Source organism: Podarcis gaigeae (assembly GCF_964106915.1).
Source record: "Podarcis gaigeae genome assembly, chromosome: 13".
Lineage (NCBI taxonomy): Eukaryota > Metazoa > Chordata > Lepidosauria > Squamata > Lacertidae > Podarcis > Podarcis gaigeae.
The window spans coordinates 17,752,984-17,770,114 of record NC_139689.1 but is presented as its reverse complement, the minus strand read 5'-3'; the positions used below and the strand labels follow the sequence as shown (position 1 = coordinate 17,770,114).

The 17,131-nt window shown below is 49.3% G+C and overlaps 2 protein-coding genes across 5 annotated transcripts; one reads left to right on the top strand and one right to left on the bottom strand.

Annotated features, from left to right (window-relative positions):
- The first annotated feature begins 76 nt into the window (after positions 1–76).
- On the top strand, positions 77–7,011 carry PAGR1 (PAXIP1 associated glutamate rich protein 1). Of its 4 annotated transcripts, none has more exons than XM_083710425.1 (5): positions 77–247; positions 1,922–2,064; positions 4,362–4,758; positions 4,925–5,007; positions 6,622–7,011. In XM_083710425.1, the coding sequence occupies exons 3-5, from the start codon at positions 4,364–4,366 to the stop codon at positions 6,804–6,806; spliced, it is 663 nt and encodes a 220-aa protein (XP_083566551.1). In that variant the 5' UTR covers positions 77–247; positions 1,922–2,064; positions 4,362–4,363; the 3' UTR covers positions 6,807–7,011. The 4 variants fall into 4 exon arrangements, with proteins under 4 accessions (XP_083566551.1, XP_083566550.1, XP_083566549.1 ...); XM_083710424.1 differs by having other exon boundaries at positions 77–330; positions 4,359–4,758; XM_083710423.1 differs by having other exon boundaries at positions 110–247; positions 4,359–4,758.
- Positions 7,012–8,589: 1,578 nt separating this feature from the next.
- ASPHD1 (aspartate beta-hydroxylase domain containing 1) lies at positions 8,590–14,566 on the bottom strand. The gene is made up of 3 exons (XM_083707514.1): positions 12,478–14,566; positions 10,283–10,396; positions 8,590–9,383 (listed from the first exon to the last, which is right to left on the bottom strand). The coding sequence occupies exons 1-3, from the start codon at positions 13,232–13,234 to the stop codon at positions 9,274–9,276; spliced, it is 981 nt and encodes a 326-aa protein (XP_083563640.1). The 5' UTR covers positions 13,235–14,566; the 3' UTR covers positions 8,590–9,273.
- Positions 14,567–17,131: the final 2,565 nt, after the last annotated feature.

The following is a 17,131-nucleotide window of genomic DNA, read 5'->3' as shown; positions in this document are numbered from 1 at the left end:
CCCCCTTCCCTTTTAAGCGGCGCGTGCGCAGTTGAGAAAGTGACCGGTACTTTTGAGTACCCCCCCCTCTCCAGGAAGCAGCAGCAGCAGTAGCCATCGATTGTTCTTACAGTCGGCTTTTGTGGGCTGGTTATGGGTGATCGGTTGTGCGCCGCTCAGCTTTTGATCCTTGGTTGGTCCGGGGCGAAGGAAAACGACATGGCAGGGAAGCGCGCGAGCTTCGAGGTCCGGATAAGACCCGCGGCGGGTGGGTGAACGAGTCTCCTCCCTTCCTTCCCTCCCTGGCCACCCGCCGTGATGAAGCCCCGCAAGACTTAATCGGCCATCGTGGTTCGTGTTTAGTGCCGAGCCGTGGAACAAATGATCCGATGAAGTGTCTTTGAGCATGTGCAGAGTGACTTTTTAAACAAATTAAAAGGGGAGGGGGGCAGGATCCTAAGATAATAGATCTTCTTTTAGTTGACTTTGAGCATGATCCAGCCGAAGTTAAGCATTTTAGGAGTGCCGTGGATTGATTGATTTCAGTAGCAAAAGTATAAAACCTCGTGCAATGTCCTCTTTTACTTATTAATACAAGGGAGCAAGATGCCTTGCTCAGTGGGGTGACTTACTTACGGGTAGCTGTTCGGGCTTAACTCCGCCATTGAACTCAATGGGCCGTGAGAAATGCATAACTTTGGGTCATGGTCATACTTAACTAAAAGAAGGATATAGCTTTGGAGTTAGCTGCACAGCTCTTCTCCAGAGTGGATGGTCAAGACACTTCTCTTAAAAAATAATAATAATTAGCATAGGCCGAATGCCAAGCCCTGATTGCTCTTGACTGGAGTAAAAAAATAAAAGCAACGGAAGAAAGGAATGTTAGTTTAATATTATAGCTGCTATCAGGTATGTTGGCAGTCCAGAATACCAGTAGAAGTTTTCTCCCAACCATTAACTTTCTGTAAGAAAATTTAAGAGGCTGTGGAAAGTGGCATGTATGGCAACTCCTAGTTCTGAGTTGGGGTGGGGTTCCTGCTTGAAACTGTGATGAAATGACAGCTTTCTGAAAACAGTGGGAGAAAGGTGTAGAAGCTTCTGCTCACTGGACAACTGATTTAAGGTCCTTGCCTGGCAGCAGTGGTTATATTGTTTGCCTCCATCTTCTATCCTCTACCTCAATATTTGGGAATAAACCAAATATTTAAAAAACGGCACTGGTCTCCAGCAATCTCTACTCCGAAAGAAAGCTAAAGCAGGGATCATTGCCCATGAAACTTCTATCTGCTTTCCTTGGAATGTCCAAGCTGATGTGTGTGTAACTTTATTTGCTTGCTGCATTTTCAACAATATTGTCCTTGTATTTGGTTTATGCTTTGGTGTGGTAGCTGAGAGTGGTTTACTTAAATTAAATCAGAGATGGGAAACCTGTTGCCGTGTAGAGTAGATGATGTTGGCTTCCCATCAGCCTCAGCCTGCAGAGCCATTAGTGAGGGATGATGGGAGCCATAATCCAGCAACATCTGGAAGGTCGCAAATTCCCCATCCCTGCATTAAAGGATATTGCTTTAAATACCTGCATTACGCTTTCAAGTACTTCACATACAGTCATTTAGTTATTCTAGTAGCAATCCTTATGTAGTCCAGTAAGGTAACTCAGTATCGTCTTCATCCACTTTGCAGGAGGGAAGGACTGAGCTGAGAAAGAGAGGGAGAGCCTGTGGCTCGGGCAAAGCACCTGCTTTACATGCATAATATAAAGTGATATAGAAATGAAATGAAGAATAATAATAACAAATTTCATTGGGGGGATGGCGCCTAGACATTCCGCTGTGGCGACCGTAACCCATGTTTAAGGCGCCATTTGGCGCTGAGCTTATATGTCTGAGTTTCTTAAGGGGCTTTTGTGAAAAGTAATATTTTGCCTTCTAAATCACTGCAGGGTTGGGCTGAGACCATCCTCTTTAGGAAGCCGCAGTTGTGAAGACATTACTTCTCTGCATATCGATTTTGATCTCCAGTGGAAGGGACTTTCTGCAGGGTCTTCCTGCTGATCTTTGCCCCTGCTTGGGCTCCTAATAAAAGGTATTTTTTTGTTGTTGTGGCCAGTGTGATGTTTGGGTCTGCGGGGCCATCTAGAAACAAAAACCCACAATGGAGGTCCTTATGAGCAGCTGTGAGGAACAAGCCCAAGGACTAAATGTTTGCGGAATATAGCTTTACTGCAGTGGGAGAACTTCCTGGATCATATTGATTGCCTAAGTGCAGTGAGAGCGAGGAAGAGGGAAAACTGAGTTTCCTGGCAAGAGAACTGTTCTTTGGCTGCTGGCCTATTCTCAGTCTTCTGGGCTTGGCAGTAGAGCTGTCTAGCGAGGTCTGTGGCTTGACAGCCAATGTACTGAGCAGCAAGGAAGCTGTCTAATGATGCCAGTCAGGGTTTTCAAAAGCCTGAAGATTGACGCTGAAGAGCAAGTGAGCTGCTTACCAGGTTGCTGGGAGAAAAGGATATGTTAAATTTGGGGACAATAGACATGTATATTTGGGGCCCTTTATAAAACTGCCACCCAGCTGATCCCCAAAATAGGGTCACACTACCTCAGGGGACTGTTAATCTAAAGCAGGGGTCGGCAAGGTTTACCTCGCCTGGGCTGGTTCACTCCAGCGGAGATCCCTCCATGGGCCGGATCATGCCTGCGATTTCCAGCATCTGCGCAGATGGATTTCCGGTGTCTGTGGATGTGCAGACATGATTTCTGGCGTCTGTGTCTGCACAGACGCAATTTCCGGTTCCACGGAAGCGAATGCCTGCACCATGCTGCGCCACTTTAGCACAGCGCGCGGGGACTTGCCAAGCAGACGACTTCGTTCCGGGGTGGCTCGTGGGCCGGTTAAATAACCCCTTTGGGGTTATTTTGGCCTTAGGCTACCCATCCCTGATCTAAAGTGAGTCAAGTGGAACTGAAAATGTGACCAGTGAGAAGGAACCAGCATGAGGGTCAGAAAGACGATTGGGTAAAATGAGAGAGCTTCTAGGGATTGGGAGATTGGGCAGGTAGTCAAATCAAGGATGTCTCATCTGGAAGTTAACCTGGGGGAATGGCCTTCCTGAATGGATTTACCTGTTGAGAACACTGACTATGGCTTGACGCTATCTGACTCATCTTGCTAGTGTCGTCCTATCTAGTATATGTATGTATTTGCAGTTTCATGGCATTCAGAGTTGATTGTAAGGAGCTTGTCTCTGGAGTCTAAAGCAGAGACTTCAGGACTTCAAAACCCCACCCCTAGTGCTTTTTGTAATCAATTCTCCCATTACCATTACTGCAACATAGCTCCCTCAGGAGGAGTTAAATTTTTGGATCCTCAGAACTGAGTAAAGCTCTGGACTGGCTTATGCTGCTCTTAATGAAGTTATAAGACCACAAAGTCAGGGTGTCTGCGTCCAGATCTGGGGTGTGGGGTGGATCCTGTAGGGCTTTTGGGGTTCCCTGATTCTACAGGTTCTCTGGATGGAGCATCTCTGAGTTACGGTCTTAGAGGGAAGGGGGTTGTTCCTCATGGCATCATGTCTCCCCCCTGACCAGGAATACACTGGGAGCTGTGGGAGGGTCTTCTCCAAAATGAAGGTTGCAAGGATGGGCCAGCAGAACCTTGATTCATCTCTCAGTGGACTGGAGTCTGATATAAGGTCTGGTTGGTGTATCCTGAGACACCTTCCCCTTTTGGGCCTCTGTCTCCTTGTTCTTACCCTGGCATGAGCCACAGGCTTCCTGGTTTTTCTTGCAGCAGAATGGCAGAATGAATAACAATAGGCAACTTCAAAGAGATCTTTATCTGGGCGCTTCCTCTGAACAGGGGCGAATTCCACTTCATCATTTATGGGAAGGCTGGTGCACATCAAGGGATTATTGATCTGAAAGGTGTTAAGAGACAGAGCTAAGATGTCTCTGAATTTGCTGGCAGAGGTAGCAAGAAAGAGGAGGCCTAAAAAGTCTTCCCAGGACATACAATTTTTCTCTACACTTTTCATGACAGCTAACCTTACTCCCTCAACAACAGGCAACTATGAGAGGTGTATCTAAGGAGTTAGTTTGGAAACACTGGCAATTCATCTTTTTGAGCCCCATCTCTGCGCTCCCAAGAAAACTTTCATTGGAGGATGTGAAAGTTTGGAGAGGAGTCTCTGATGCTAAAAGAGAAAGATAATCTTGCCGGCGAGGGACAACCAGCCACCCACACTCCTGCACCACACTAGCTCACATTTTGCTGTAGGGGTTTCCCAAGATGGCCGCCGTCTTGTACCAGGCAGGTCCTTGCCCGGTTATGTTAGGGTCCTGTTTGCCCTGCCTCTCTCAGTTCTGTGGCCTCTGTCTCTCCAGCAGCCATGGAGGAGGCCAGCACTGTGGAGGAAGGTGAAGTCACCTCAGGGATGCAGTCCTTGGCAGTGGAAGATGAGCCTGCCTCAGAGCTACCTCCGACCACTGAGGAACAAGATGACGCAGCCGGGGAGAGAGATGGGGAGCAGTCGGCGAAGGGAGACGAATCGGCCGAGGAGGATTGGTGCGTCCCCTGCAGCGATGAGGAACTGGAGTCCCCAGACAGCTGGATGCCTCCCCCTGAGGAGATCCGGCGCCTCTATGAGCTCATTGCTGCCCAGGGGACCTTAGAGATCCAGGCAGAGATCCTACCCCGGCGCAACCCTACCCCCGAGCCTGACAGCGAAGATGAGGATAAATCTGATGGGCAGCTGGAGAACCAGGAAGAAGAGGAGGAAGAGAAGTGAGAGCCCATGTATTTCTTTTTGCGGGGAGAGGGGTAATATTTGACTTGAAAAGGGAGTTTGGGGAAGCATCCAAAATCTGAGATGGTGCTGGTGACGGGAAAGGAGGGAGGGGCTACAGGCTCTGGTGCTGGGCGGATTCCCATTTTTCTCTCTTCGCTGCAGGCCCCACGTGCCAACGGAGTTTGACTTCGATGATGAGCCTGCCTCCCCTAAGAGCTCCTTGATCAATCGTCGAAGAACTCCTGGTATGTTGAAAGCCACCCGCCCACCCTGGCTGTATTGGGACGACTGGATTTCTCCCTAAACACACACACTTTCCAGAGAAAACTGGAGTCATGCTTGATTGTCCTTGTTCTCTTTTGAGGAGCCCCATTTGCAACCTCAGAATTTAGATCATGCTCTCATGCACCCTGTTCTGGCTTGCTTCTGTCACAATTCTGACACCCCTCTCTCAAACCAAGAGGTAGGGAACCTTCCTCCCACTTCAATCAGGGACCGTTGGCCCACCCACTAATCCACCACCACCTCAAAAAAGTTAAGGTCGCCTCTCCTTCTTGTAGTGTTTTGAAAGTTTGGATCAGGCCTGCTGACATCTGACCTTTGAAGGTTGTCTGTCAGCTGGCCTGAATGTGCTTTCAAAAGGGCCCCTCTCTGAAAAGGAAGTCAGCTTCTCACTTGGGGAAAGCTTTGAAGGTGCTCACAAGGCCCAGGTGTCAGGCAATCTGATCCACAAATATAAAGCTCTCTTCAGGCATGCTGGAAGAAATGCCACAATGTTCTGGATCCAGCTCACAGGCTGCAGATTCTCCATCCCTATTTAAATGCCAGGACTCCAGAATATTGCTCTGAGAATCCTGCCTGAAGTCCCTTACGTCTGCCCAAGAGGTTTAACATGTGAGACTCCCCTACAAAAGTTAAGGCAAATTGGCTGACAGTTTTCTGTTGTCTAGACCAGGAGTGGGGAGAACCAGTGGCCCTCCAGATTTTGCTGGATGGAGTACAACTCCCATCAGCCCCATCAAACATGGCCAGTGGCCAGGGATAATGGGAGCTGTAGTTCAGCATCATCTGAAGGGCCAAAGGTTCTCCACACCTGGTCTAGACAGGAACCTAGGAAAGGGAGAAGGGCATGGACAGGAAGACCTACGTAGCATGCTTATATATTTATTGGGTAAAATTTATACACCACTTAATTAGAGAGAAAAAATCTCAAAGCTGTTTACAAAATACTTTAAAGTTCCTCAAAGAAGAGACGGGAAAACTTTAAACCTATGCAAAATGTAGGGACATGCAGACCCTCTTACTGCTGGGAAAACAGAGTGTAGATTTGGATCTAGTTAGGCAAGAACAAGGGTGGCGCTGTGGTCTAAACCACTGAGCCTAGGGCTTGCCGATTAGAAGGTCGGCAGTTCGAGGCCCTGTGACAGGGTGAACTCCTGTTGCTTGGTCCCTGCTCCTGCCAACCTAGCAGCTCGAAAGCACGTCAAAGTACAAGTAGATAAATAGGTACTGCTCCAGCGGGAAGGTAAACGGCGTTTCCGTGCACTGCCTTGGTTTCGCCAGAAGCGGCTTAGTCATGCTGGCCACATGAACCGGAAAAAACTGTCGGCGGAAGCAGACAAACGCTGGCTCCCTCAGCCTGCAAAGTGAGATGAGCACTGCAACTCCAGAGTCGTTCGCGACTGGACTTAACTGTCAGGTCCCTTTACCTTTATATTTACCTTTAGGGACGAACAATGGTTTCCTGGCACCTTGTATTTGAAACCTACCTCTCATTTTTTTTAAAAAAAAAAACCTGGACCCAACTTACACTTCCCACTGAGTCCACAGATCCTAACGGGTGTTTATTTTATTTTCAGGGACCTCTGCTAAGAGCCAGAAGAGGGAGGCTCGCATGGACAAGGTGCTGTCAGATATGAAGCGCCACAAAGTCTTAGAGGAACAGATAATGAAGACGGGCCGAGACCTCTTTGACCTTGACTCAGATGATGTACCCACTCCAAAACGGCCACCAGGTCTCTTCCTGCGCCAGCGCAAATACTGAGTGCAGTGGAGGCGACGGGACCTTTTAAAATCATTTCAGGCCAAGTGGAACTGTGGACTCATGGATTCAATGCGAGGGGAAGGAAATTGCTGGACGGACCCACTGGGTCAGACAATGTACTTTGGTTTGCATCTTGCACTGACTGGCAGGAAGCACTTGCTTTGGGTTATTTGAGTGTAAATAAAAGCTAGCGAGTTTGTTTTTACTTGTTAAATTCTCTTGTTTTTGTTCTTAGGACCTTAAGAGTTTGGTGAGGGTACGGAGTGTCTTCCCCACAGTGGTGCTCTGCTTTCGAAGGCCTTGGAGGGCCTTTGAAGCACAGGGCACCTGCAGCGATAAACCTCCACCCCCTCACCTCTCTGCCCCACGCTTGGACCTGGAGAGGGAGAGCAGCGGATTGTTCCTTAACTCATGCTGTCTTTAGGGATGCAAGGTCAGGGACAGCAACACCAGACAGTATTGCTTGGAGAAGCTCCTGGTACATACACATTGTGACTATCAAGGCCAGCCAAAATTTGCGGACTGCTACCCAGGAAAGCAGCATGAGCAGGTGTGTGTGGGGCAAGCTGTTATCTCTTCCCACCTCCTGTGGCAGGTTGAGGACGCAATGAAACTCTTGCTCCTGGAGCTGTATGTGCCGGGAAGCAAATGTCTTTGTTAGATGTTTTCTGGCAGGTGCAGAAAAAGCTTGTTCAGGAGGAACAGGGAAGAAAACTGGGTATGTCAGACTCTGACAGATCAAGTCAAAGTCTTGTTTTTTTTAAAGGGAATGCGATGCGATTTTTCTTTCTAATCCTGTAGCAGATTTTTGCCACTTTTCATTATTAAAAAAACAATTTTTTAAGAAGCTGGTATTGAAATCTAATAAGCCTGCCCCAAGTCACTTACAATGCATGTTTACTTGGAAGTCTATCCGTGTCCATAAAATCATAGAATTGTGGAGCTGGAAAGGGACCCCGAGGGTCAACTAGTCTAACCCCCGGCAATGCAGGAATCTCAGCTAAAGCATCCATGACAGATGGCCATCCAACCTCTGCTTAAAAAAACACAGTGACCCTCCCGAGGGAGTCTGTTCCACTGTGGAACAGCTCTTTCTGTCAGAAAGTTCTTGATGTTTAGTCGGAATCTCCTTTCTTGTAACTTGAAGCCATTGGTTTGAATCCTGCCCTCAGTGGGGTAAAGGCTGCATTCCTAACCCCACTTATGTGGGAGCAAGCCCCATGGAATTCAAAGGGACTTACTTTTGAGTAGATGTGGTTAGGATTGCATCCCTCAAGTGTGTTTTGGGTTACAGCCACAAACCGGGTGGATGGCTGTCGAGACTGATTCCAAGTCGCAGCCGGCAAGATAGGGATGCAGGCAAAACATATGGATGTAAAAGGCAGGCAGAAGGACTTGTCTTCTTCTGTGTGTCAGTATTCTGGTCATGGTGGAGGCCTGCGCCAATAATTCTCTCCCCGCCCCTCCCATGCATACAGTCATACCCATTATTTTAATAACTCGCATGCAGATCCGCAGTGACATATTGCTCCCTCAGGCTATTGACGTCCTTGATCCAATTAGTAGATTTTCCCCTGACTGGATTTTGTCAAAGTTTCTGAGCAGTGCCGTCCCAGTCTGAGGCATTTATTAAATGTTGGGGTGACAGCAATACTTCAGGCCACGGTTTGCTTCCTTCATGGCCTGTGGCTCTGCCACGCCTCACAACTCACATTGAGCCAATAGTAAAGAGGATTCTGAATTTTTTACCCCTCACAGTAGAGAAAAATTGAGACAAGAGGCAGAGGGTTCTAATTATTTTATTGGGGGTGCAGGTTAATTAGCAAGGCTTTTTTGGATTAAATCCTGCCACACAAACGTCGCGGTAACAGATGCGGGGTGGGAATTAATAAATGACCACAGACAGGTGGAAATAGTGCTCACTTTGGCTTGCTTCTCTTCCCCAACCCACCCGTTTCCAAAAAAACTGGAGAAGTCCATGCTACTAAAATCAGGATTGTTGAACTTCAGTAGATCTCAGAGGCCTTCTGGTCCTGGACTGTAGACAGCAGCACTTGCGCTTGAATAACCCCAGACTCACAGGAGATGAGAACAAGCCACAAGAATCTGTCCAGATCAGCGTCTACCACCAACAGAATGGCAAGAAGAGGAACCAACGTATACCATGTCACAAAGGTCTCTAGAACAAGTATTTTAGGTCACAGCATCACACTGAGAGAGAGAAAAGGAGCCCCGCCGCCCCATCTGTGATACATCCCTGCGTAGATTTTAGTTCAGATGCAGAACTCCAAAGTTGGAAGGGGGGGCCATCCCCCCCAGTACAGTCTGCACAATGGTAAAATAAGAGTTTCCGTTCCAAGGCAATATTGTGGGAGGCTTTGATGATTGTGAAGAGCAGCAAACACTATTGGTGGCATTATGGGGTTCCCCCCCCTCTTGGCTACAATACCTGATCCTGAGCAGACACCTACCGACCAGGGGCAAAGATATAGTCTAGCGCCTGTCGCTCAGGTCCTGCCACATTGGGATGCCAGAGATCAACAATAAATATCACCCGTGGGCCATCAGTGGGAGAACCTGCAACAAATAGGGTTAGAGTTATCTGTAACCCTCAAATTGTGAAAGATCCTTAATCTTGTGAGGGCGTCACAGAATCCTGACAAGGCAGCTCAGCTGCATAAATTCACACACCGTTGGTTGCCCATGGTGAGTAAAGATTGACCATAGGTGATCAGCCATCAATGTGTCAAGCAGGATGGCATTATGTCAGCTCCCTACTATTTTTAAAGAGGTTATATCTCTTTAAGGGACGCGGGTGGCGCTGTGGGTTAAACCACAGAGCCTAGGCCTTGCCGATCAAAAGGTCGGCGGTTCTAATCCCCGCGACGGGCTGAGCTCCCGTTGTTCGGTTCCTGCTTCTGCCAACCTAACAGTTTGAAAGCACATCAAAGTGCAAGTAGATAAGTAGGTACCATACACTGCTCTGGTTCGCCAGAAGCGGCTTAGTCATGCTGGCCACATGACCCAGAAGCTGTATGCCGGCTCCCTCGGCCAATAAAGCGAGATGAGCGCCGCAACCCCAGAGTCGGTCACGACTGGACCTAATGGTCAGGGGTCCCTTTACCTTTACCTCTTTAAGAGAAGTCATATGGGTGAGCGGAGCAGGCAGTAAGGCAGGCCACCCCCTGACAAACAGATTGCCAAATCTGCAGTGACATGAATGTTTCCCCTCCCATTTCACAGACTGGGAAACTGAGGCTGAGTGTATAATTTCCCCAGGCCCAACCCCTGCTACGATTTCTAAAAAAGAGTGGGGGGGGGGAGCAAACTCAGTTTAATGCCCCCATATACTTTGGACTACAACTCCCAGCATCCCTGATTATTGGCCATGCTGGCTGGAGCTGGTAGGAGTTGTAGTTCAAAACATCTGGAGGGCATCAGATGTGTAGCCTTAGCCCGTAAAGCCATTCTCTTACCGTTGTGAGCCGTGGTATGTAGGAAGGAGTCGTCTACTAGGAGGCAGTATCCTTCGGACCAGCACTGAGGCTCACCCCCCACAACCAACTCACAACCAGGAGGTACTTTTAGCCCTAGAAATGGAAGAAAGAGGTGGCTGTAACAAGGAAGCTTCCTAAGTTTGTGTATTTATTCAGCAGATTTAGAGCTCACTTTTTGACTAGCACCTCAAAGCACTGAAAAAAATTAAGATATGTTTAAAAAGCAACCAGCGCTAATGGTGCAGGAGATGGCATCAGATGTTCCTTCCAACAGGGCAGTTGCTGGTTACTGGCTTTCTTTGGGTTGGGAAGCGGACGACACTCTTATCCGAAGAAGGCCCTGCTGTTGCCTTTGCAGGCCCACCTCGCTGCTTTCTTCCTTCCCAGGAGGAAATGCTGCTTCTCTCCTGAAAGGTGTGGATAAAATGCTCATATGCAGAGCTCCTTCTAGAAAAGACTTCATGGCGGGTGGGTGAGAGAGAAAGAAAGAGAGAGAGGATGGGCACAAAAAGCAAAGCACTTACATAATTTTTTTGACAGTCTTGATCTGAGTCTTCGCGGGAAATTGGGGGCGTTGTCTGCCTGATTTTACTTGCAAATGACAGAGCAAGACGGAAATATGTGGGTGAGACGTAGCAGAAGGTTTCTGGGGAGGAGTGACGCATAGGCTGCATTCACACGTCACAGAAGGCCAAACCATAGCTTGGGGCAAACAGAGGAGGAGGAGGAGATGGCAGCCATTTTGCTCCCTGTAGCCCACTGGCTTTTTCAGTTATCACAGCATGGCAAGTAAGCGTAGCGTGCCGTCCAAATCCATGGTCAGGGTGTCTCACCTTTAACCATGATTTGTAGGCAAGGTAGGCCCTACGGTTAGAGGTAGTGGCTAAAGAGAAGAGACCTGAAGCATGACCCCAGGTTTGAACAACACAAACCTTGGCTGAGCTCTTGTCTGGTTTGACCCAAAAAAAGTTCAGGGAAGAGCACAGCAGGTGCAAGTTCCTGTTCCTTCTGTGACGTGTTCGGAAGCCAATGTTTTTGTGCCACAGTCAGGCTTACTATGACAGGCAAACCAGGCCATTACCGGAGATCAGAATGGGTGCAACAGGACTTGGTCTATTTATTTGTCTCATTTATTATTCCTATGAGCCTTGCTTGTTAAACCCAATAAAAGGTTATGGAAGGAAGGAAGGAAGGAAGGAAGGAAGGAAGGAACCAGGGGCAATGAGGGCATACAAATTTGCCTTATGCATACTAGAGCTCTTTGACAATATCACATATTTTCAAATATACCTGAGAGCTAGAAACTTGCTTTTTTAAAATAAATAAATGAATGAATGACACTCAAGGTCTGAACAGCTGTGTGATACCATTACATTTTCTTGTTGAAGGCAACTTCAAGTCTACTGTTATTCCACTTCCACATATCCAACTAATCTACTACTAATCTACTACTACTACATGCTTTACAATGGTTAATGTTTGAACCTAACAACGACCCTGCAAGATAGATGATTATTTCTGTTTTCATACGAGGAAATTAAAGTGAGGAAGCAGCCAGTGACTCATCGAAAGTCACCAGAGTTTCCCAGACTGAAGGCCAACTCTCAACTAAAAAGGTCTTATGAGATTCCTTTGCCATAAAGTGATTAGGGCTGTTGCTCTGTTTAAAGAAATATTGTTAATTAACTGTATGAGCTTTAGCAGATTAATTGATGTGTAAATCATCATACATTTCAGCATATAAAAACAATAGTTCTAAAGAGAAAGAAAGCATTCTTTTGATTTCTAGAAGTGTCTTACGGCAGAGCCAAAATCTTACTGGAAGAAGCATTCCCACGCACAGGAAGAAATGCCTCTTCTATGATGCCACTTTCCACCTGCATGTTTTTTGGAAAGTATTTGCATTATTCCAAACAATTTAACAGATTTTCTAGTTGGCTGATTGCTCTAGGGCACCGATTCCCTATATATTGCAGCCCTAAAATGACCCCTAAGGGGTACTTATTTCTGATGCTTATAAACAACAGAAGTCCTCTGCCTCCTGTTTAGGGACTCAAGAATTTCCAGCTAGTGGACAACACATGCATGGTGGAAGACTCTGGCCTTGCAAGCTTCCCCACACACTGAAGCCCCCATATCTTGCCCGCCTTGCTGTTCTTCCAGCATTTGCTCACCTAAATGGCATCGCACCCGGGTGTTGGTTGGCCCGTAGGTCCCGGGCAGCACAGTTCCAGGCTGCAAGACGCTGAAGCAAGCGTTTCCAAAGCGGTTGGCATTGACGAAGGTGCGCAGCGCACTGAGTGCCCGGTACGTCCACGGGCAGCTGCGACAGTTCTGCGCCACGCACTCCCCTTGCCGGTAGAGGTAATAGCTATGGCAGCCAGGGTTGGCATTGGCCGTCCACCCCCGCGGGGTTGGCGCTCCAGGCGCAAAGTCCCACGCGATGCCCTCGAACTCTCGCAAGATGGCCGGGAAGCTGAGTTCGAGGATCTCCACGTCGTGGCGCTGGGACTCGCGGGGGAAGTAGGGGGCAGAAGGCAAGTCCGGGAGGTAGAAGGCGCTGGGCTTCTGGATCGCCAGGCGCTCGCCCAGCTGGTAATGGGCCTGGTCTCGGATGCCTTTGTGCAGCCGGTTCATGCCCGACCAAGAGTAGCGCTTGGCGTAGTCTCGCAGGCTGCGGTACAGGCGCTGGTTGGCAGCGTCGCTCCCGAGGGCACGGCGAGGGCATCGCTCCTCCGTGGGCATGCCCTGCTGGTGAGAGGCGGGGGCCGCTTGCCCGCTCCCCACGCGGTAGCAGTACCAAACAAACAGCAAGGCCAGGGAGCCCAGCACGGCTATGGTGGGCTCTGGCCGAGGGCGCCAAGACGAGGTGTCAGGGAGGAGTGGTGAGAGAAGGCCATGGAGACCCCAGTCGGCCATGATAGAGGGCATCTTCAGGTGGGCTTAGCGCACCCTATCACCACAGGCAGCTCCTTGCAGCCTTCCCATTCTTCAACGTATGACCCCTGCCCTATTGGTCGGGTGCCCTTTTAACCCCTTGCTCTTAACCAGGTGCACCTCATTCAGGATTTGGCTCGGCCGCGGCTACACAGACCTAGCCATTCCTCTGCCGCTTCGCTTTGTTTTCTGAGGGCGGCTGGCTTCAAGCCCCATTGACTCAGTCATTTCCACTGCTACATTTCTCATTTCCTCCTCCCGCCACCCCAGAAATTAAGGTCTTAGCTCTGTTTTGCTGTATTCTGGGCCAGTAAATCTCTCCACATTCGCAGCCCACCCACAATATTTCTGGGCATCTGTCTCCAACCATGTATTTACCCCCTCCTCATCCTCAACGACCCCCCTTAATCGCTCCTCCCTACTTGAGCCTATTCCCCCAATATTCTTCTCCCTCCCTCCCCGCCTTTCATCCCCTCCATCCCTCTCTCACCCCCCTCCTCATCTCTACCTGACGGCTTGCAGTCCCTCCAGTCCTCTGAGCTTGCTGCCTGCTCTTCCAGTTTCCCCAGTCACTTGTGGTCCCTCCTCTGCCTCAGCCCGGTTCCCTGTGCAGCCTCCTCTATTGCTGTTTTCCTAATTCCTCCCCGTGCACGTAGGCTGCCGGAGACATCCGGGAAAATATTAGGGTGCCCCCCCTTCCCTTTCCCCGCGCACCCGTCGGGCACACCCTTCCACCCGGCCCGGGATGCCTCCCTCCCTTTGACGTCTGTCTCCTTCCTCGTATCAGCACCAGGCCAGGCATCGCTGCATAAAGAGACGCCCCCCCCCCCCCCCTCCACCCCCGGCTGATGCATCTATCTCGGCAATGGGCAACGGGGCCCTGTATAAACAGCCGCCCCCCACCGCCCGCCCCACTCTCGGGAGCGAGTGCATTACAGCACAAGGGGAAGGGAGCCAGGGTCCCTCCCTGAGTCCCACGGGGGCCACACGTGCACTGCAGAAGGCGCCCCAGCCAGGCGCAGGTTTGCAGTAAAAGGAGGGGGGCAGCGTCACTGGGGCCGAGCTCATCAACACCTCTCCCCCCCCCCCCGCTGCAGCATGGGCTCGCCCACCGGGACCACCCCTACGAGATCACCCCTGCCCCGGTGCCCGTAGCAACCTCCTTCCCTAGCAACGGGCCTAGCAACTGCTCCTCCCTAGCATTCACCTTGACCTTTCCTGCGTCTCCATTGGTTACGCCAGCATTTCCTTCCTCACCCCATCCATGAACCATGCTAAGACTCCTCTGCAGCAGAGGTGGAGGGCCTGTGGTGTGGTTGGGGGTCCCAACACACATCATTAGGGGTGCCAACTTGAATAAATTATTGAATAAATACAGTGGTACCTCACGTTACATACTCTTCAGGTTCCATACGCTTCAGCTTACACACTCCGCTAACCCAGAAATAGTGCTTCAGGTTAAGAACTTTGCTTCAGGATGAGAACAGAAATCGGGCTCCGGCAGCGCGGAGGCACCAGGAGGCCCCATTAGCTAAAGTGGTACCTCAGGTTAAGAACAGTTTCAGCTTAAGTATGGACCTCCGGAACGAATTAAGTACTTAACCCGAGGTACCACTGTACTGCCAACTTGAATTAGATACTGGGGGGGGGCATTATAGATCATAAGATACAGCACGCACGCACACAGAGACCAATTTAATGACAATGCCCATCAACTTGGGGGCTGGGAGCTGACACCCTCAAATATTTTATTGAGGAGGCAGAACTTGGGACCTTGGCCCCAGGAGTTGGCTCCTACACCCATCACCCTGACCACTCGCCATCCGCTGGATGGGAGTTGGGAGTCCAACCCCATCTGGAGGGCCAGAGGGTTGTTCCCTTTCCCTGCTCCATCAGTCCAGTAGAGCATGAGCCTCTTAATCCCAAGGTCATGGGTTGGAGCCCCACATTGGGCAAAAGATTCCTGCATTGCAGGGGGTTGGGCTAGATGACCCTCTCTGCGTTTCTATGCTCTTCAGGAATAAACTGCTCCACGAGCAACTGCCATATTTAGCCCCTTGCTGGCAGCTACTTCCTCAGCCGTTCCCATGGCAACCGACCCCCAAGGAAACTTCATGGACCACCCAACTCTAGAAAGCAGAGCCTGCCAAAAAATCTGCTCAAGTACTGTCTCCTCTGGTGGGCAGCAGCTCTCCAGGGCCTGAGGCAGAACTTCTTATGTCGCCTGCTACTGGAGATTTTTAGAGTGGTGGGCAATTAAGAGTTGGCGGTTCATTGTGTTTCTGGGGTTGTTCAGCTCCTTGAGGTGAAACAACAAGTGGAAACACACACAGAGACACACATGCCAGTGTGCATAATGCCCAAGGCTGACGAGGATAATTTGTAACCCAATAAGATCCCACAAACACCCTCTTCCCGGGAATAAAAAAATGCAGTAATAATTAGTAAATAACAATTTGTGTCTTCTCAAAGCACCCAAAATCAGCTGCTTGGGGTGGAGACCTCATTCTGCCTAGTGGTAGGGCAACACAGTCCTGTGAGAAACCCCACAAATATGTTTTGCCTCTCTTGGAGTGCCCAATGGATCTGCCAGGAAGCATCTTTTTACGGGCTACACTCAGCAACACATACCCCCCCCCCCCAACAACAACACCTTAACTTCTTGTTTAGCGTTGGGAATCCATTTTCAGCTCAAGGGCCACGTTCCCTTCTGGGGGCCACATGGCAGTGGTGGGTGGGGCCAGATGCAAAAGTGGAAAGACCAATAAATGTGAAATTCATCTCCATACAGTAGCCTAGCTTCTACACATGTCCACCCCTTTCTATCCTCAATCCGGTAAAGTAAGAGGCATTATCACAATTCAAGGATGCATTCCAGCTGGGCAAAGCCACTCTGTGAGGGTGCAAAGCAAAGGCAGGAATGGATGTAGCCTGCAGAGTGGGGGCCTGGCTGGGGATGGTGTGTGCCCCAGGGAGAATCCCGAGGGTCAAACAGAGAGCCCTAGAAGGCTGTATTGAGCTCCCAGGCCTGAGGTTTCTCAGTCTTGTTACAGTTCATAATCACCATCCCTCTAGACATCATTTTAAATATTTATTTCTTCATTTTATTATTTTATTTAAGGTTAAGGTAAAACCGGGACGCGGGTGGTGCTGTGGTCTAAACCACCGAGCCCATTGGTCTTGCCGATCAGGTCGGCGGTTCGAATCCCCACAACAGGTTGAGCTTCTGTTGCTCTGTCCCAGCTCCTGCCCACCTATCGGTTCGAAAGCATGCCAGTGCAAGTAGATAAATAGGTACCACTGCAGCAGGAAGGTAAAAGGTGTTTCGGTGCGCTCTGGTTTCTGTTACAGTGTCCTGTTGCGCCAGAAGTGGTATAGTCATTCTGGCCACATGACCCAGAAAGTTGTCTGTGGACAAACGCCAGCTCCCTTGACCTGAAGCAAAATGAGTGCCACATCCCATAGTCGCCTTTGACTGGGCTTAACTATCAAGGTGACATTTACCATTTTACCTTTTATTTTATTTATACCCCATCTTTCCTCCTAAGGGGTCTCAGGGTGGCAATATATTCAGTAGGAGGTGATGAAAAGGCCCTCTGCATGAGACTCTGGAAAACTTGCCAGTCAGAGTAAGCAATATTGCACTAGATGGGCAAATTGTTTTGATATAAAGCATTTTTCTATGTTCAACATTTGTTTGCAAAGGAACTCTTGTAGATTGCAAAGGACTGGGGTGTGTGGGGGTATGTGTTTAGGATGCACACACACTTCTTGGTCCTCAGAACTGCCCCACATGATGAATAGAGAACCTGCCCTATAATATTAATATTTATGCTCTATTTGCACTATAAATATACATGGCACTCTTACAAACTACAGGAATGCTGGTCC